The 19,361-nt window shown below is 53.4% G+C and overlaps 3 protein-coding genes across 9 annotated transcripts in view; 2 read left to right on the top strand and 1 right to left on the bottom strand.

Moving 5' to 3' along the window:
• Positions 1-3,051, top strand: part of ZNF385C (zinc finger protein 385C) — a 60,759-nt gene extending 57,708 nt beyond the window's left edge. For all 6 annotated transcript variants that reach the window (XM_086864296.1, XM_086864295.1, XM_086864297.1 and 3 more), the window contains one exon: positions 1-3,051. In XM_086864296.1, the coding sequence (XP_086720422.1) occupies positions 1-225 (225 nt within the window). In that variant the 3' untranslated portion in view covers positions 226-3,051.
• NKIRAS2 (NFKB inhibitor interacting Ras like 2) lies at positions 2,985-5,957 on the bottom strand. 2 transcript variants are annotated; one of them, XM_086864303.1, is made up of 3 exons: positions 5,736-5,957; positions 4,544-4,785; positions 2,985-4,142 (listed from the first exon to the last, which is right to left on the bottom strand). In XM_086864303.1, exons 2-3 carry the CDS (start codon positions 4,775-4,777, stop codon positions 3,903-3,905), a joined length of 474 nt encoding a protein of 157 aa, XP_086720429.1. In that variant the 5' UTR covers positions 4,778-4,785; positions 5,736-5,957; the 3' UTR covers positions 2,985-3,902. The 2 variants fall into 2 exon arrangements, with proteins under 2 accessions (XP_086720429.1, XP_086720430.1); XM_086864304.1 differs by lacking the exon at positions 5,736-5,957 and adding an exon at positions 4,982-5,228.
• DNAJC7 (DnaJ heat shock protein family (Hsp40) member C7) overlaps positions 5,205-19,361 on the top strand; it is a 20,503-nt gene continuing 6,346 nt past the window's right edge. Inside the window, exons 1-10 of the mRNA XM_086864301.1 lie at positions 5,205-5,500; positions 12,962-13,050; positions 13,293-13,417; positions 13,504-13,617; positions 13,936-14,010; positions 15,486-15,604; positions 15,934-16,087; positions 16,806-16,970; positions 17,949-18,040; positions 19,108-19,181. Of these exons, the coding sequence (XP_086720427.1) occupies positions 5,247-5,500; positions 12,962-13,050; positions 13,293-13,417; positions 13,504-13,617; positions 13,936-14,010; positions 15,486-15,604; positions 15,934-16,087; positions 16,806-16,970; positions 17,949-18,040; positions 19,108-19,181 (1,261 nt within the window). The 5' untranslated portion in view covers positions 5,205-5,246. The remainder of the gene's footprint in view (positions 5,501-12,961; positions 13,051-13,292; positions 13,418-13,503; positions 13,618-13,935; positions 14,011-15,485; positions 15,605-15,933; positions 16,088-16,805; positions 16,971-17,948; positions 18,041-19,107; positions 19,182-19,361) is intronic.

The following is a 19,361-nucleotide window of genomic DNA, read 5'->3' on the forward strand; positions in this document are numbered from 1 at the left end:
TCCAAGCTGGCTTTGCAGAAGCACCTCACCAAAACCCTGGCAACCCGTTTCCTGCCGAGCCCGCTGACCGCCGCTGCTGTCTGTGCCATGCCTGGACCCCTTGCCTTGCGACCAGCGGCTGCCACCACCCTCTTCCAAGCCCCGATCCTCGGACCAGCCCTTTTCCGAACGCCGCCGGCCCACGTCCGCCCCACGCCGGGTCCCATCGTCTTCGCACCCTACTAGAGCCGCTGGCCCACCGAGGGTCTGTCCACTGCAGCTGGGCTGGGCTGTGGGGGCTGCGCGCTGGGGGCAGTGCTCCTGGTACCTGCTCTCCTGGCTGCTGGGAAAATGTAGTCGTAGACATCAACCCCGGCTTCTCCTTTGCTTGGAGAGGGCTCCCACTGGAGAGAGGTGCCCTGACAGAGCCCGGCCAGCCCCGCCGCGCATCCCCACCGCTCCCCCAGCCTGTGCTGGCCCCGTGCTCAGCAGATGAGCCCAGGCAGTGCACCGAAGAGGACAGTGTCCAAATCAGCAGGACCGTCTCATGGCCAGAGCCTGCCTGTCCTTGGCCTGCTGGCTGCTTCTTCATTGCCCTCCCAGTTGCCAGACTGGAAGGAGAGGAGCTGGCTGGTCCCTGGGAGAAGGAGCATCCCTCTAGTCCCTGCCAGCCCAGTGGGAAGGGAACTGTGAGGAGAATCTCAGCCCAGCTCTTACTGGGAGAAACAACCCCAGCACAAGTGGGAAGCTGACAGTTTCTCTCTCAGCCTGGGCTGGCTGTGCCCTTGCCAACCCTGCACCTGCCTGTGCTGGCAGGGGGTTTCTGTGCCACCCACCAGCCCCTTGTCCCCACAACTCCCTACGTCCCACCAGCCAAAGAGCCCCCGCGGTGGCGGGCACCGGCCACACCGACCATATCCTCACTCCGAGAGCAATAGCTGACCCCAGGGCGACGCCTCCTCCCTCCAAAGCACACGGGCCCTGCCCTGGCCCCAGAAGCACACGATGGGCATGTGGCCAAGCTGGGCCCAACTCATGCCCAGCAAGGCCGGGAGCACCAGGCTATCTGGTGCTGGCTCCCCAAGAGGAGGTGACCCTGTGCTTGGCACCTGTCCTTGTCTCTGTCCCACCGTGGGGACAGCCCTGCCCCTACCTCCCGGGAGATGCTGTGAGGCTGAGTGAATGTCCCTAAAGCACTTTCAGTTCTCCAGTGAAAGGCAATGCTGCTGCTCACCTGCCGTGCCCAGCCCTCCAATCCCATCCCAGTTAGGAGCTTCCAGGAATGAATCCTGATGATTCCCAAAAACAAAGGTGTCCTCAGCTGCCTGGACAATCAGGGTGCACCCACAACCTGTGGAATGCCGGGCTCTGGAGGGACCTCGAGGCCATAGCTCTGTGTTTCACTGTGCTCACACAGCCCAACCATGACCTGTCTGGGACTGTCACTGCGGCGCTCTGGGTGCCCAGCACACTGCTGTACATAGAGAGAGTTGCATCCCAAATGGACCTTTCGCTGGAGGAACACCCCACCCCGATCTATGCAATCCAGGGGGGCAGCTCACCCGCCGCATCGGCCGCCTGCGATTCCCTTTGGTGCTGATGCATCCATGCAGCTGGAACAGTGGTGGGAGCAGAAGAACCAACGTGACACTGAGCTCTGTCCTGTCCTCAGCCCAGGGTGCTGGTTCTGACCTCTGCTGTGACTCCCATTCCCTCCCAGCCCTCGGGAAGAGGCAGGTTGGTGTGTGCACCTGGGAATCCACACGCACAAGCACACACATATCTGATGTCTTGGCCATAAGCAGCACCTGGATTTCAGAGGGATTTTGCCCAGCGTGCTCCGCCGATGCTCAGGATGGGTCCTGGCATGGGGAGGTGAATGGGAAGCGGCCAATAGGTGACTCAGATGGCTGAAACATATCTGCTTCCGAGGGCTGGAGCCTTGACAAGGACAGGGAAGCTGCAGGAGGAAGCACACACCTGCAGGATCTGTGGGCAGCACCAACCATGGAGCCACCACTGCACCAGGAGAATGAGGGAGCCCCTGGTATGAATCCACCTGCTCAGGGCATCCCTTCCCCAGGGAAGGAGGAGAGTAGAGAGAGAGGGCACCAGGAGAAGACTGAGCAGCTGTACATGGAGACAATGGAAAGGTCTCGCAGCAGTGGTGGGACATGTGGCTTGGAGCACAGCAGAGGGAAGGAAGGCTCCCAGCAAGAACAGCTTTGCCAGGGATAGGGAGATGGTCCCACAGCCCAGGGGGGACACGAAGGGACCCCACATCCCAGGGGACAGGAGCCTGTGCTGGTGGGGCCCCAGGGGAAGGAGGGTTGTTTTACCCACTCCCCAGTGCCAAGCAACCCATGGCTGGTGCATCTCCAGCCACCCCTGCCCGTCTCACTGTGCCCTTCCCAGGCCCTGGGGGTCACCCCCAGTCCAGCAGGACAGTGGGTCCCCTCCTGTGCCATGAGCCCCTGGTGCTGTGCCCAGCCCCTCAGAAGCATGGGGAGCCAGGAGCAGCTGGGCTCCAGCTTGCAGAGCTTCTTGGCACCACTGGGCCTGTTCCCTTCCCTCGTTCCAAAAAGCCTGTGCTGGAGCCATGGTTGCTCCTTGCCCCTCAGCAGTGGAGTCCTGACGCACTCCTGTTCTTGGCACTTTAACCCTGTGAAAGCCATTCCTTCTAGTGACAATAATACTGCAACGAGCTGCGTAAGAAATCCCCGTTATGGCATCCCCTCAAATCCCCTCCTGCTCTCCAAAGCATTTACTGCCTTTGACTTAGCACATGCTGTACTAGGAGTAGGGATAGTCCATAGCGCTCGGTAACGTGTGCCCCTCTGTAAATAACCTTGGAGTGATGTGAAGTTTGATTCAAAAAACCAGAAAAAAAAAACCCCAAAATGGAATATCCAGACTCTAGGGACTTGGCCAGTACCCTGCTGTAATGTTCATTGTATATTTTTTTGATGTACTATAACTGTTGGGAAAAAAAAAAAAGGAAAATATTTTGATAACCGAATCTCGTCGCTTTATTGTGTTACTCAGTAAATAAAAGGAACAAGTATAAACACATTGGAGTTTTTCATCAGTTCTTTTCCTACATCCAGATTTACATGAAGGAAACAAGAGTTACTGGGTAGGACTGGGACACCTGTGCCTTGTCTTATGCTGAGAGGAGGCAGCATTGTGACAGGTGGGCAGTGAGAGCTGCCATAGCCCAAAGCATCAGGGGTGTGCAGTGTAAGTATAGTCCCAGCTCCTCCAAGGATCTAGGCAGGCAGGTTAAGCACAACCCCATCTCCTCCAAGCTCGTGGCTGAGTCTGCACTCAGGAAGAGGAGGGCTGGAATGATGGACTTGGGCACCCTGCCCTCAAGAACAGCACCTGCCCTGCTCTAGGCTTTCCCTGGGGCAGCATGTCTGGATATTCCAGTGCATAAAGGAGCAGTGAACACTGCCAGAGTAAGGGACAACCTGCCAGGGAGCAGCACAGAGCCAGCTGGGGCAGGACAAGGACAGGTCTTTGGCTGAAGGCAGGGCCAGCAAACAGGCTTTGCCCACATGTTATCAGAGAAAGAGGGAGTTGCTCCCTCCAGATGTGGAGCTGATCCCAACGTTCCAGCTAGCCTGTGCTGTGCCTCTGTTCCACTCTCCCAGCCTGCACCTGAGAGCAGAGGGGGTCACTGAGTGAGCTTCCTATAGCACCTCTGACCACTGCAGGGGCTGGGCAGAGAGAGGAGTGGCTCCTGTCCTACTGCCTCTCTCATCTGCCAGGACCATTCCTAGCCCTGGGATGATTGTTCCTCCTGCCACCTGTTTCCCACAGGCTCTGTGACACCAGACAGGACTCAGCAGGAGGTGTGTGCGAGGGAAGCAGGAAGGTGAGGAAGAGGAGGCGGCAGTGGAAGGGAACGGGAAGCAGGCTCAGCCATCCATGGATCCGCTGCCCTTGTTCTTGCGGCTCAGGGGAAATGCAGACTTGCTCTGTGGCTGGGTCATCTTGCTGGCCAGGTAGATGAAGGGCTCGATCAGCGTGCGCCGGTCAGCCACAGACACCTCCCACAGCTTCACCTTCTCGCCCTTGGCCCAGTGCTGGGCTGCATCATGGTCCACCCGGCGCTGCTCCTGCAGGTCACACTTGTTGCCCAAAACCACAATGGTGACCTGTTCCAAAAGGGTGAGAAGGGCCCCTGATGACCAACCACGGAGCTGAAGGGCTGGCTGGCTCTGCCATGGAGACCCTCAGTGGTGGGCATGGCCCTGCCACTGATTCCCCGTCCATGTCAAGGCCTTTTGAAACCAAATGATCTCAGCGCTCCCTTCCCCTCCTGCTGAGGTCTGTGACCTCATCCCAAACCAGCCCCAAAGTGGAAGGAGCTTTTGAGCACCCGTATGCACAAAGAGCATCCCAGGAGACAACCTGTTACTGCTGGGAGTCTCACAGGTCAGGGACCCATGGGATCAGGGTGCCAGCGGTATGTTGTGACAAGCTGGAGAAAACAAAGGTGAGAACCTGCCCCAGGGGAGCAGATCCCACTGGCAGCCCCTCCTCCCGGGGGACTCACCTCCTTCTTGTCCTTGGACTTGTCTATCTCCTTCTTGAGCAGCTCGACACGCTTGAAGGACTCCTTGCTGTCGGTGCTGTAGACCAGCACGTAGCCGTCGGTGCAGGAAAAGCAGTGCTTGGGCAGCTCCAGCCCGTCGCGCAGCCCCCGCGTGTCGTAGAAGCGGACCTGCTCCCGCACACCGCGGTCCGTCTCGATGGAGCCCACGTAAATGTCCTCCTGGGTCTCGATCATCTCCGAGCCTGGCGGGGAGGGCAGGAGCCACGTGGGAACCCAGCCCGGGGAGCTGTCCCGCCGTGCCCTCCCCGCCCGCGGCCGCTGTGTTTGAGGGTGACCGGGGACAGCCCTGCCCGGGGGGATGCCCACAGCCGGCACTGCCCAGGGCCGGACCTGCCCGCTACACCCGGGGTCGCCGCTTCCCGGGGAAGCCGCGCTTACCGACCACATGGTTCCCGTACAGCAGTTGCTCCAGGATGGAGGTTTTCCCGACCGAGGCCTGCCCGCACACCACCACCTTGCAGCTCTTGCCCATCCCGCCGCAACGGGGCGGGCGCGGCCGAGCCTCACCGGCGGCGCGCGAGGGGCGCGGCGGCACCACAGCGCCCCCCTGTGGGCGGGAGGACCGCGAGGCACGGCGATGCCATGCGCGGGAAGGGGGCGTGGTCTGTATAGGCCCCGCCCACATCCCGGTCAAGTACCGCCCATGTCCCGGTCCCGGCCCCGCCCGATGCTGCCGCCGGGCCCCTCCGCGGGCTCCCCCTGCCGGTCTGCTCCCGTCCCGCCCCACCGGCGGAGGCTCCGCCCGTTCCGGCGCTCGCCCCGCCCCGCCCCGCCTCGGTCCGGCCCAGCCCCGCGCGGTAAGATGGCGGCGGCGGCGGCGGCCGAGGCCGAGTGCGATGTGGTCATGGCGGCGCCCGACGGGCCCGGCGATACCGACAGCGACGAGGAGGCGCGCAGGTAGAGCGGCGGCCCGGGCGGGGAGAGGGCGGCCCCTGTCCCTCCCGGTGGGCGGGCCGCGGCCCGGCGAGGTTGCGAGTGCCGCAGGGCCCGGGGCCGCGGTGCATGGCGGCCGCAGCTGCTCGGCAGGGCCGGGGGCGCGCCCGGGGACTCCGCTCGCTCCTTGCCCGGGCGGACCCCGCGGGCAAAGTCCTCTGTCCCGGCCGGCCGGGAGCGGCGGCGGCCCGGGGCTCACCTGGCGGGCGGTGACAGGCACGGGCCGCACGCGGCGGGGCCCGGGAGCCGCTGGCTTTGCGGTGCGGTGCCGGTGTGTCCCACTGAGCTCCCGCGGCCTCCGTGTGCACCGGGATCTGAACATCCACCCGTTACCGGGCTGTCCCAGAAATGCAGTTCACACCCTGTGTCCCGAGGCCACACGCCCTCACCGGTGTCCGGGGAGCTCGTCCTCCCCCGCGCTGGGGAGGGAAGGATTAAACTCGTGGGAAGAGGAGGCTCCAAACTCCTGAACCCTTTGCTGCTTCGTCACCCCATTGCCCTGGTTCCTGGTCCCTTGGAAACCTGCCCGCAGAGGGTTTCACTCTGTCCTGCCTTGCTGTGGATAAGGGGAAAAACGCCTTGTGCAGAGCCCTGCTCCGGGAATGCTCCATCATCCAGGAGCTCCGGGTGTGTCTGTGCCGTGCTCTGGTGCACCCTGCCCGGGGGAGCTGTCACCTGAGGCAGGGCAAGGTGGGATCCCCACCTTTCCCACAGGTTATTCCCCCCAGGAATGAGTGAGCTGGAGCGCTGTGGCCAGAGAGGGGGGAAAGTCCCTGTCCAGGAAACTCCACTGGTTTTCCATAGTGGGAGGTGCTGGGTTCATCTCTCAGGGAGCTGGAAGGAAAGAGCTGTTCCTGCCAGAGGTGAGGCATTTGCTCTGGAAGATGATTCAGTGGAATGAAGAAGAGGAAACAAAACCAAAAGTGGCCTCTGAGGAATGGTGGTTTCAGACTCCCATTGACGGCTCAAGGGATTGTATGGAACGGAGCCCCAAGGAGCAGCTCCCTCCGGAGGTCCTGCTGAGCAAGAAGGGAGGAGCTGCTGAGGAGGCACTTGGAGCTCACAGAGCACTGGGATCGCCCAGCCTGTGAGGCTGGGACAGGCCTGTGTGGCCACATCACTCCTGCCCCCTGGGCAGGCAAAATGTGGTGTTTGAAATGGGAGAAATTCACAGAGGTAAAACCTGGCTGAAGGCACAGGTGTCTGCAGGGAGTGACCTCCAGCTCTTTTCTTCTTTCCTGAGGCTGTGCCCTTCACAGATTTATTAGGTGCCTTTACAATGTTTCCTTCTCACGTTCTTCTGGGGATGTTGCACCTTTCCCTTGCTAAAATGAACCCATTCTGGCAGGAGCTGATTCCTTGGTGTTGCTGTGGAGGAGCCAGCCCTGCACACCCCGATTTCTTTGCAGTTCTGTGCATTACCCTCTTCCCTACCCCAGCCCTTCCTGTTTCACTGTGGTAGCTCAGTTGCTCTCAAGGAAATCAGAGCAATAATTGCTGTATTGGGGAGTGGAGTTGGAGCCTCAGAAGGTGTCAGATGTTTGTGAAAGATCCAGGACCAGGCAAGAGTGGGTGAGCTCTGCATGGGGCACTCTGATTTGGTGCAGCTTTTGGGATGTATCTGTGCTCCCTTCTGTAAAAATCAGCAAAAATAAGGGAAAACTTTTTCAGCATCCTTAGCAAACGAGGGTTCCATGTTCTGTTGTTTCCATTTAGGGATTACGTGCATATGGATACTTTGCTCAAGGACTCACCTTTGTCCAAATGCACAATTCTGTTCTCTGTGGCTTAATAAACCTGGAAAGTTAGAAAACAAGCAAAAGGGGAAATCTGCATTTCAGAATGGCAGTAACTAATGCTCTGAAGCAGCTGCAGACATGCCAGAGGGCTCCCAGGGTGTCCAGAGCACAGGAATGGAGTGTGGTCACAGGATAATTATTGTCTGCTGCTGCCTCATGGCTTGTTGGGGTCCTGGCAGAAAGTGTTGATGTAATTGTGTTAATTTTATCCGTTGGTGCACCAGCACAGAGCAGCTGATGAGCAGGACTGGGCCGCCCCTAAAAACTCACTTGTTTCTTCGTTAATTTTAAAGGTTTCTCAACCATGGGAACAGTTTTTTTCCTGCTCCTAGCTGCTTTATGAGCTTGGGCCCCTGGAGCTTTGCCAGGGAGAATTTCCTTGTCATCTTCCTGGCACCTCAGGGTTCTGGCTCCCGTGCGTGCTCCAGGCTGGATCTTTCTCCTCCTTCTTCAGCATTGGAGCATGTGGAAGCCTCTTAAAAAGAAATACATCTAGCTGTTGGGAAAATACTGTCAGGAGATTGCAGAGCCCCTGCTGCAGGCTTGGGATGCGTTGGTGCCTCTGCGGGGCATCGACGTTTCCCAGAGCAAAGTGACGAGCATGGAGAGTCCCAGAGGTTGTGGGCCTGGCCAGGCTGTGGTCACTGGTCAGGTCTGCAGGTGTTACCTGGAAGTTGTCAGGTGTTGGTGAGCACCAAGAGGCTTTTCCAGTGCATCTCAGTGAGGCTCCTCCAGAATGGATGTCATTTCTCACCAGCTTTCTGCTTTTCCAGCACTGGCAGGAGGGTTGAGCCATCTGAGGGGCACCCAGTCATTCTGGGATAACCTGGAGAAGGCTCTGCTATTCCTGTTCTGCCTGTAAGTGGGCACTTGGGTTTCCCAGGTGATAAACCAGCCCATTTTACTCACCTGGAATTATTTTATGATCATACCAGAAGCAGCAGAAGATACTTGTGTAGTTGTTTGCTTCCCCATGCATCTCCAGGGTATTTGAATATCTAACTTAGGCAGTTGGTTTATCCAGCAGGAAAAGGTGACCCATAGCTACAGTTTCAGCCTATTTCTTTAACATGAAATGTGCTTTTTTCAGGTGAATCATAATGTAGTTGTTTTCCCCTGGAATTCTTAAGCTGGCTGGCTTCCTTCATTTGAAATGAATTGCTTCCTTCAAAAAAGCACTCTCAGGCTGATTCTAGACCCTTCCATAGGTTTTCACAGAAGTTACACTGTGGACCTGCCAGGCGTGATGGGGCCATTGCTGGGAATTAGGTTAATTCCAAGCTCTGGGAATTACATAACAGCACAATTAAAGCTGGGGCTCGGCTGCTGCTCTCACTCATGGCTGCAGGGAAGGTTTGGGTCGGTTCTTGGATTTCTTGTGGCATATTTTGGTTCTTGTGGCTCTTTCGGTCCTCTGAGTTTGCCCTCGGGTATGAGGAATGTTCTGAGGGTTTGAGCACCTTCTGTGTTCAGGTTCAGCTCTGCTCTTGGAGGTGCTCGAGGCAGCCCGTTGTTATGTTTCTGCAGGAGAGTCCTTTGCCCATTGGTGGAGATTTCTGCGCGTCCAGGCTCGGATTTCCCGGGCTGGGGGCTGCGTTGAGGCTCTGCCATGATGTGTGTGCTGCCCACGGAGCCAACCCTCCAGGAACGCGTTGGGGGGAGCTGATGTGCCAGGAAACAGCTCCACTCTGCCCTCGGCGTGCCAGCACTGCCCAGCCAGGGCACAGCAGCGTGTTACACACACTGTGTAACCCTGGGGAGCCTGTCCCAGTGCCCAGACACCCTCTGGGGGAAGCACCTCTTCCTAATATCCAACCTAACCCTCCCTCAGCCAGCTCCAGCCATTCCCTGGCCACCAGAGAGGAGAGCTCAGTGCTTGCCCCTCTGCAGCCTCTCATGAGGAAGTTGTAAATATAAATCCTGAATCCTCACTCAGTGTCAAACCTTACCTGAGGACAGGTCTCCAAAGTGCATCCTGTGTATCTTTGTGACGCATGGAGTGCTTTGTTTCTCTTCCAAGTCCTGAAAGAAGGGAGGGGAGAGTATTGTGTGTCCAGGGGCAAACATGATGGCTAATTTTAAGCTCTAGACATCTGCCTGCTGTAAACTGAATTGAGATCACCCAACTTATTTTACCCCAGCGGCTGAGTCACATCTGACAGCTGAGAATCTGGGTGGGATTTCACCCCCAAAAATGCCTGATAAAGGCACCATATCCTATTAAAGAAAAAGCCTCTGCAAGAACTGCACAAAATTGGCAGGTATGTTGCTTTTGCCAGAGCCTAGCAGGAAAGATTGCTTGGTCAGGACAGGATTTTGGAGCCTTTCTTAAATCCTGGCTATTTTAGGGTTTTGCCACCATTTCATAACAGAGGCAGGCAGTGAAGTGGGAGTGAGGGTCAGGAGAGCTGGCAGATAGTGACTCTGCCACCTGCATAGGTGCTGGATTTCTGTCCCTGGTGGTATTGTTGTGGCACATCCCTACCCAGGGACTGTGCCAGCACACCTGGACCAAGAGCTGCTGGGTTACAAATCCCTAAAAGTTCCCATGACAGAAAATCAGGTGTCTGCAGGAGTCTCATTGGGAGCTGGAGTGGGAGGTGGAAGCCACGATCGGCACTCGAGCGGGGGCAGCGTGTGGAAGCTCTGAGGAGGAGGCAGGAGTTGTTAGGCAAGCGTGGGATTGTGTCAGTGTGTGCAGGATGGCTTCTCCAAGAGCTGCTGTGCTGGAATGAGGAGGGGCTGAGCTTTCACAGGGCACAGGGAGGAGAAGGAGCCTTGTGCTGCTTCCTCTCTCCCCAGGCAGGCAGCGAGCTCCATCCTCAGAGCTTGAGTGTGCGAGGGAGTGTCACTGCACGCAGCTGCTGCTCGTCTTCCTGGGCCTCAAGCTGTGCCAGAAGAGGTTCAGGTTGGATATCAGGTGGAATTTCTTTGCAGGAAGAGTTGTCAGGCATTTCCCAGGGAGCAGTTGGAGTCCCCATCCCTGAGATGTTTGAGGAATGACTGGACATTGTACTCAGTGCTCTGGTCTGGTTGACAAGGTGGTGATCGATCACAGCTTGGGCTCAAAGACCTCGGAGGTTTTTTCCAACCCACAGTTCAGTGCTGGCAGGTTCTCTGGGGTGACTGGGACAAAAGTATTTCAAGTATCAGAGATGCTGAGAAATACCATAAAAGAGAAAAAAAAATAATTGCCTCGCTCACAAGGAGAATCACTCCCACCAGCCCCTCCTGTGCCTGTGGTGCATGTGAGTGATGAAAAACAAGCTTCTTACCCAGCTCCTTGGTGCAGCTCTTCTCCATTTCTGTGTCCAGCATGGAGCAGCCCCACGAAGACACAGACTGTCACAAAGACACCCATTCAGCTGGGGGCGTATTTTTAGCAAAGCACGATTCTTCTGCAGTGTCAAAAGTAGCAAGTGGGGAGCGCAGGCCCCAGCAGCGCAGGAGGCAGAATGAGCTCATTCAGACCACAGCATCTGTTGGGGTGAAACAATCCCCAGTGAGATCAGGGCCTGCAGTTCTCCTTGTTGGAGCCAGAGCCGTGGTAAACAAGGGCTGTGTGCTCTGTGTGTCATCAGGGCACAACAGGGCAGAGCTGCTCCTGTCCTGGTGCTGGAGCTCGAGCCCAGCCTGACAGCTCCAGCAGGTCCTTTGCCTTCATGCTGTGGAGGTGATTTGCTTTCACAATATTCATTGTTAAGCCTTAGGCCATGTGAGCAGCAGAAATACCTGTGCTCTTCTTTCTGCCAGCGTCACCCGAGGCACTGTGGCTTGCTGATACATTGATCTGTATTAAAATGCTTAAAAGGAAGACAGACCAATAAAAAAGAGTAGAAAACATTAATCCTTGTGTGGGGATGTTTCTCTGGCACCTCAAAGTCGCTTTCTGAAAATTGGTTTTGCTGGGGTTATGTTTTCTTTCTCCCATTTTCCCAGCACTTCCCAGCAATTTGTGGCAGATGGGATTCTCTGGCAGCCAGCCTTTAGCTGTGTCTGTTAGGTGGTAATTCTCAGGACAGGACAGGTAAAATGGCTCAAAGATTTATGACTCGGCCCACTGTGCTGAACAGGTTGTGATGGTGGCTCAGGTGGGTTCTGCCATTAGAACTGTTCACCTGTTTCTTTAGACAGTGGAGACCTGAGGGAAGGAACTTAAAATCTGTGATTTTCTTTTCTATTTGTGATTACAGAAACAAGAGAACAGTGAAACTCTTTACTGCCCGGGTTCCAAAAGTGCCGAAGTGCTGAGCACTTTTTCCACTGTATTTGGATATTTGATCTGTAATATTCAAAAAAGATAGTTGTGTTTGGAAACATTTTAATCATGCAGAGTTTGCATCCTGATGCTTGTGATATGGCTCCATCTCACAGGCATATCTTTGTTGCACATCAGTGTAGTTGAGAGGGTGCAGAATTCTTGGGACTCTGGTGGGTTCTGGCTCCTGAGGAAAAGCCAGGCTGCAGCACCTGCCTCAGGTGTGATACTGGGAGTGGCAGAGGGGGATGGCAGTTCCCCTCTCCAAAGGGCAAATTCATCATTTTCTGGAGCAGGGGTGGGAGGAGCTGACCTGGGAGCCAGGACAAGGCCCTAGGGGGGCAGTGGTGTGTTCTACCCCTTGCTCTGCCACAGTTCTGACCCATCTCATCCCAGGGTTTAACTCCTGCAGGGCTGTGGCTGGACTCAGCTGGGGTGTAGCCCACAGAAAAATTTAAAACTGAAAGTGAAGAGCACACTTCCCAGCTCCCAGTGTCCATTGTTCTGCCAGCTGGGAAATGTTCGATGGCTCAGTGAAAACAACCCCTGCATGAGGTGGTTGTGTGGGAACAGCCAATGGCAGCCTGAGCAAGGCTGAAAACATGGGAATTTGTTCCAACACAATTCCCTTTGTTCTCTCCCAGGTCAGCCTGCTGAGCACTGCTCACATTCACTGTTCCATCACCGTGATGTGCCCCCCTCTTGCCCTGTGCAGGTGAAAGGCTGAAGGGAGATGAGGGAAGAGAAGGGGCTTGGTTTCCCTCAGGGGAAGCTTCGCTTTCGAGAGTTTAAGGGAAGCTGCTTTAAACCATATGTTGTGTGTTTTTAAATGTCCCAAACTGTCTCTGCAAATGCTTGCTCTTGAGTGTGAGGACTATTTCTAGACCTGTTGCCAAGGCAGTGCCAGGCTTCTGTTGCAGGCTTGTACCCATATTTCTCTTTGATTTAGCTGTCTTTTGAATGTGGAAATTGTTCTTGGCTCTGTTCGTAAGTATGCGGGACTCCTGAAGGAGCCAGCAGTGTCTCTTTTGTTCTGAGGTGCAGCACCTTGCAGGAGGGGGCTGTTGAATGAAGTCCATACCAGGGAGTTCTGTTGGACTCTCTGAGGGGACTCAAAGGTGGCTTTAGGCTTCTGTTGCATCCATGTAAAATTTGGCCAGGAAATATCCCTGAGTATCCTGGTAAAGCACTGGAGTATGTGGGAGCCAGCAGGAAATGGGGTGTGCTGAGGGGATCTCACAAGAACCAGCTTAAATTTGGAGCATTAAACAGTTACACTGAGGTTGCTTGGGAATCAAATGCTTGTCATGGTCACAGTCTGTCTGGTGTTCATTCCTTCTGAAAATGTGGTGTTTTGCTTCCTTTCAGAGAAGCAGAAGCATTCAAGGAGCAGGGAAATGCGTACTATGCCAAGAAAGATTACAACGAAGCATTCAACTACTACACAAAAGCCATAGGTGAGAACAGCTGATAATATCAATCTTTGCTGAATACCATGTCTAAAATTGGAGCTGGTTGCTGATTTCAAACACACCAATGGGGTTTCTGATACCACTTGCTGAATGAAAACCTCTTGCCTGCTTTAATTACCTTGGGAAATGTCACCAGATCGATAATGCCAGTCAGGGCCAGTGTGTGAAGTGCCTCAAGTTGTGCAGCTGCTGTGTGACGCTGATAGTGAGTCTTGCATTGTCTCCAGATACATGTCCCAATAATGCCAGTTATTATGGGAACAGAGCTGCCACGCTCATGATGTTGGGGAGGTTCCGAGAAGCACTGGAGGATGCCCAGCAGTCAGTCAGGTTGGACGACAGCTTTGTACGGGTACGTGGAGACCTTCAGGCACCTCATTCAGTCCCTTGTTTGCAGCTGTTACAGCTCTTGCAAATCCCCTTTACCTGTGTTCCCAGGGCCACCTCCGGGAAGGGAAGTGTCACCTTTCCCTAGGGAATGCCATGGCTGCTAGCCGCTGCTTTCAACGAGTTCTAGAACTGGACCATAAGAATACCCAGGCACAACAGGAGGTAAGAGGATGTTCACATTTAAATGTCCCCAGTACATGCTGAGGAGGCTGAGCTGGCCAAAGGAGAAATGGAGAGTAGTGTAAGGCAGCTGCCACTGTTGTGTCTCTCTCACAGAGTACATTTTCCTGGACTCCCAGTTCAGTTACTTTATTTCAAGCTGATTTTAATGCTGGCAAAAGTATTCATGTCATCTGCACTATTGGTCCATGGTCTGCAGTAGTTTTGACTCTGCCATTTAGGGATTGGCTGTTCAAATGCTGCTTGGTGGCATTTCAAAGCAGAGACTGTCCTGCAGCACTTGTGTGTTCTGTCTTTCAGCTGAAGAATGCCACGACTGTGCTTGAGTATGAAAAAATAGCTGAAGTGGATTTTGAGAAACGGGATTTCAGGAAGGTGAGATTAACTTGTTTAGTGTGGTCTTATATAAGAACTGGTGTGTTTGACGTGGCCCAGGCAGGTGTGTGGCTGGTTTCCTTGTTTGGGAGGTGCTGTGCCACATCTGTTGGAGCAGGGCTGGCTGGTGAATTGTGCCAGCTCTGAAAGTGGCAGAGCTCATGCTCCCTGAGCACTGACCGAATGACAAGTGAGGAGGTGACTGGCTCAGGCCAATCCTCTGTCACTGTTTGCTTTGCAGGGTAAGTGCAGTCATGATTGAGCTGTTTGAGGCAGATTTTGTCAGCAGCAGCATTTGATCACACTTTGCTCCTGAAATGCATATCCAGGATTCTTCTTTCTCAGCTCTTTGAAATAAAAAAAAAAGCAGACTGTGTGCCAGTGAGGGTCGTACAAGGAGGAATGCAGATCTGCATGGGGCATTCTCCTTACAACTTCCAAATCTTTCTTCTCAAGGATTGTAACAGGATGCAGCTGGTACTGACCTGATAGAACAAGAAATGACAGCATGAAATCTGAAAGGCACCAAGCACTTCTCATGCAACTGCTTCTGTGCAGTGGATGTATGTAAGCCTCAGATTTATCCCAGAAAGGAGATTGTCTGGTACATTGAGCCCATTGTTCAGGTCACTCTTAGGCTAAACTCAAGATTTTGGAAGGGTAAATCCCAGCTTTGTATCACCTGTTTCTGAGGAGCAAATGGGATGTGTGATCCATCTGAATTTCCTGTGTAGGAATTGCCCTGCCTGTATTGCACGTCCTGGGCATCTGCATCTGTCCCTCACTTCCCCAGTCCCACTGCACTGGGGAGGCCAACATGAAACGTGATCTTTGTTTCTGGAGAGCTGCTCCTGTCTCACCCAGGAGCCCTTGGCTCTGGAGCACAGTGCTTCCCACAGCAGGGCCCCGTGATGTCACGGGCCGAGGAGCAGATGAACCTTGGGGAACAATGCCCCGTTCTTGCACAGATGTCCCCACCAGAGTGCAGGGATGGAAAAGACCCATTAGCTCACCCTGCCCATGGCTGTCAGGCCAGTGGAAGATCAGCCCTTGCACTGTACTTTTTTGTGTTTTGTCCAGTCCAAACTGTCTCAATCTATTGAATTTCTGTCCCTCCCACATGTCTTTATACCGCAGGAAACAGGGGCAGGATTGTCCTTCTTGGCCCTTTCTTTAGGGCTTACAGTATAGAAGACTTAAAGGGATGAACCTCCTACAGGTGTCCCTTGAGTCTTGTGTAGTGCTCTGTCGCAGTAATGCAGCAGATGCCTCAGACCTTGGCACACAAAGCCCTTTGAAAGGCACAACCTGCATATGAGGAAAATTTTCCAATGAAATCTGTCTCCAGCAGCAGTGGAGGTGGGTGTCTGCACGCTCGCCTTCCTGGTCAAACACACATCTCACACAGGGGCAGCTGTTCAAACCAGGCCCTTGGCTCTTAGCTGTGCTCACACCTGTGCTTTCTCCCACCCCAGGTTGTATTTTGCATGGATCGTGCTTTGGAGTTTGCTCCCGCATGTCACCGGTTCAAAATCCTCAAGGCCGAGTGTTTGGCGCTGCTGGGCCGGTACCCCGAGGCACAGTCTGTGGCCAGGTGAGTGTCTGAGGGCTGGGGAACACCTGTGGGGTGTCCTGGCTGCTGCCTGTGCTCCATGACAGGAATAAGTCAGGGAATATAAAATACCAATATTCCTTAGTGCATGTTGTGATGAGGAGGGAATTTATGCACATTAATCTTCCTGGGAAGCTGCATCCAGACCCCATTCACAAGCAGCCTTCCTGTTTGGGGAGGCTTCTGGCCTTTTGGCTTACCTGTACCACAGACTTGTTGAAATATCTGAGTACCACAGTGGAGAAAAGCGTTTGTGGAGGTCAGAAGGAAATGGGAATGAGGAAGATTTCCTCCATTGCTGTGTGTTGCAGTGACATCCTACGGATGGACTCGACAAACGCCGACGCGCTGTACGTGCGTGGGCTGTGCCTGTACTACGAGGACTGCATCGAGAAGGCCGTGCAGTTCTTTGTGCAGGCCCTCAGGATGGCTCCTGACCATGAGAAGGCCTGTCTTGCCTGCCGGGTAAGTGGTGGAGATGTGGCTGCAAAATCACCGGGATTTGGCTTTTTTTAAACCCAACGCATAGTTTGGTTCTGCTGGATCAATCCCTTCTCCCTCCCTCACCATTGCCTTTCCTGGACTTCCAGGAGCAGGCAGTGTGTCCAACCCTTCCCAAAGACAGTTAATTGCTGCCTCAGATGAAACCAAGCTCCTAGAAACTGTTTCTCAGCACTGATACTTGGAAGCAGCCTCTCCTTCACTCTGTTCCCTGGTCAGGCAGAGGAGAAATAAAAAGTTACATTGGTTCTAAAGGAATTCCTGACTTTCAGGTCCAATATCCAGGCCTATAGCCTTTCATTTAACACTTCCTTGGTGTTGCTCCTTCCCCTGGTGTGGCTCTTTGACCAACTTTAAATCTGTTCATGTTCTCTCAAAAAGTGAGCTCCCAGTCATTTTAATCCATAAATTTATTACACTGGCATGTTCTCATCTTAAAAAATAGGCAGCCTTTTTCCTATGGAGGATGCCTGGAACTGGCGCTGGCTGTTCCTTGGTGCTTCTCTTGGGGGAAAGGCAAAGTGCTTTCAGATCATTTCAGCTGCTGGAACAAAGCTGTGGCTTGTATCCTGCAGCAATGTCTGAAACCAGATTAGAGCTGTTGTGTCTGAGGACCCTTTTCTGGCAGAACAAGGTGCTTGGTCCCCCTGACCTCATCTTACCCAGGTTTGTTTCCTTTCAGAATGCCAAAGCACTTAAAGCGAAGAAGGAAGACGGGAATAAAGCGTTCAAGAAAGGCAACTACAAACTAGCGTATGAACTGTACACAGAGGCACTAGGAATAGACCCAAATAATATCAAAACAAATGCCAAACTCTACTGCAACAGGGGGACGGTTAATTCAAAGGTAAGGCACAGTCACCTGGCAGGTGTCTGTCACCATAACCCCACCATGGCAGTGATAAACTGCAGATCAGTTATTCTGCCAAGCACAGGCCCCCCTGCCTGCTGGGCAGCTGCATCTCTGAGGCCATGGGCAGTGTTTCAGGGTTTTGTGCTTGCACAAGACTTGGATCAGTTCCCAATAGCCAGCAATCAACTCCTGCAGAAACAAAACTCAAATACTTGGGCTGCACAGAGTGGGAGGGAGAGGAGGGACATGCTTTAGCCTTATCTTAGTCAGCAAAAAGCACTCCTGTCTCTCTTTCCTTCCTTCCCAGCGATGAGCAGATTGATTTTCTTGTAAATCACGTCTTGCTTTGTGCTTTTATGAAAAAAAAAAAAATAAGACCTAATTTAAAGCCCCATGACACTTCAGCTTTGCTGTTGAATTTTAGTCCTGCACTATCCAGAGAAACAGCCAGTCATGTGACAGTGCTCCCAATTCCCACCCTGTGTCCTCTGGGCATTTTTGTTCCTCAGCTGTCCCAGTGTTGATGCTGCTTTCCCAGACTTTTCCACTTGGTCAGAGACACAGGCTGTTCCCAAAACCTGGGAAGTGGCCACTTAATGGGTGTCTTACATGTTTGTGTCTGAAAACAAACAACACTTCTTCTAAAAAAGATTTCTTTTAAATATTTTTAGGTTTATCTTCCTGCCCAGGAATTAGTTTGGACACAGAATTGGGGTTGTTATCAGGAAGGCACATGGTTTTGAGTGCATTTCTTACACAGAAGCACCACATAGCACTGGCCAGGCTGCTGATTTTTTTTTCCCAGGGAACAAAAGCTCAGTGTCTGGGGGAAAATTGGGAAAAAAAATCCTAGACAGAGACACAGAAAACAGTGAGACTTTCCCAGATTCTACACACCTTTCATTTGCCTAAAGTCATGATGCAGAATTTGCTCTCTGTCTGGGGTTTACTCACTTGTGTCTGATGTTGTAGCTTAGGAAACTTGAAGAAGCAATCGATGACTGCACGAACGCAGTGAAGCTGGATGACACGTACATCAAAGCCTACCTGAGGAGGGCACAGTGGTGAGTACACCTTGACACCTGAGCAGGTGTGTGGGCAGGAGTGTCCTCCTGGCAGCTCTGAGGGACAGGATCGCAAATCTGGATCTTAACTGAGTAGAAGGGGTGGGGCCCTGAATTTTTTCCTCTTCCTTTTGCTGCTGAGGAGATGGGGGTAGCTCTCTGTGGCCTCTCCTGCCTGCCTGGATCTGGAACTGCCTCTTGGTTCTATTATATTATAATATATATATTATATTATTCTGTTTATAGAATCATTTGGGTTGGAAAAGACTTCCAAAATCATTGGCACCAACCTTTGACTGATTACCATCCTGTCAACTAGACCAGAGCACTGAGTACCACATCCAGTTGTTCCTTGAACATCACCTGGAATGGTGACTCCCTGAGCAACCAGTTTCAATGCCTAACCCTATGCCCTTTCACTGAGGAAATTCTTCCTCATGTCCAATCTGAACAGGATTTAGGGAGGATTTGTTTTAAATCTTGACTCAGCTTACTGTGTTTATAGAGGTTCTGTCCCAGAGAGCCCCTCTCTCTCCATGTCTGCAATTGCAAATTTACAATGGTTACAAAAGAGATTGAAAAAGACCTCCAAGATCAATCTTTCCCAGCCTCCCATCTCTGTAATTGCTAAGTTACAGTGAGTAATGTGTGTGTAAGGCTGACAGACAGACACATGTCCCTCGGAGGTGCCAGGGTTGTCACTCCTGACCAGCACTGCCAGTGTGAAGCTCTGTGCCAGCTCTGACCCTGCACCAGCTCCCTGGAGCTCAGGCTGCCTGGGATCAGTTCCTGCAGCTGCATATTGGAATGAGCAGGTTGTTAAAGCAGAACTTGTGCTGCCAAAGGAGTTTACAGTGTCCCCTTGGAGCCCAGAGTGTGGGTTCCTCTGCCAGGGTTTCCCACAAGTGTCAGGGCTCCCAGCAGTAGCCCTGTGTGGGTTCCTCTGAGGTCTGATCTGCTGAGTCCTGAGCACTTCTCTTAATCCACATCCACACAGACAGCCTGTACTGAACCCCTTTTGATGTTCCTGTGAGGGACACCTTGGCCACCAGTGTTTCTTTCCACAGTTACATGGACACAGAACAATATGAAGATGCTGTAAGAGATTATGAGAAGGTTTATCAGACAGAGAAAACAAAAGGTGAGCACAAGGGCACTCTCTGTGTGTGCACAAGTTTCCCTGAACTGGCAATTTTTTTGTTGTTCCTTTTTCCCCCCACAATATGCTGTAATTTGCAGCCTAATACCCCAGCAGGACAGTATGGAGAAGCCCTCAGAGTCACTGAAAATCCCTGTCTCTGGTCTGGTTTCTCTCCAAGCA

This window comes from Cyanistes caeruleus, chromosome 27 (assembly GCF_971803275.1).
Source record: "Cyanistes caeruleus chromosome 27, bCyaCae1.hap1.1, whole genome shotgun sequence".
NCBI lineage: Eukaryota > Metazoa > Chordata > Aves > Passeriformes > Paridae > Cyanistes > Cyanistes caeruleus.

Coding starts and splice junctions, on each gene's coding strand:
- NKIRAS2 (XM_086864304.1), bottom strand. CDS start 5,228: ATGTGGGCGGGGCCTATACAGACCACGCCCCCTTCCCGCGCATGGCAT. Junction 4,786..4,981: donor GTACGGGAACCATGTGGTCG/GTAAGCGCGGCT, acceptor CCTCCCCGCCAG/GCTCGGAGATGATCGAGACC. Junction 4,143..4,543: donor AGTCCAAGGACAAGAAGGAG/GTGAGTCCCCCG, acceptor CTTTTGGAACAG/GTCACCATTGTGGTTTTGGG.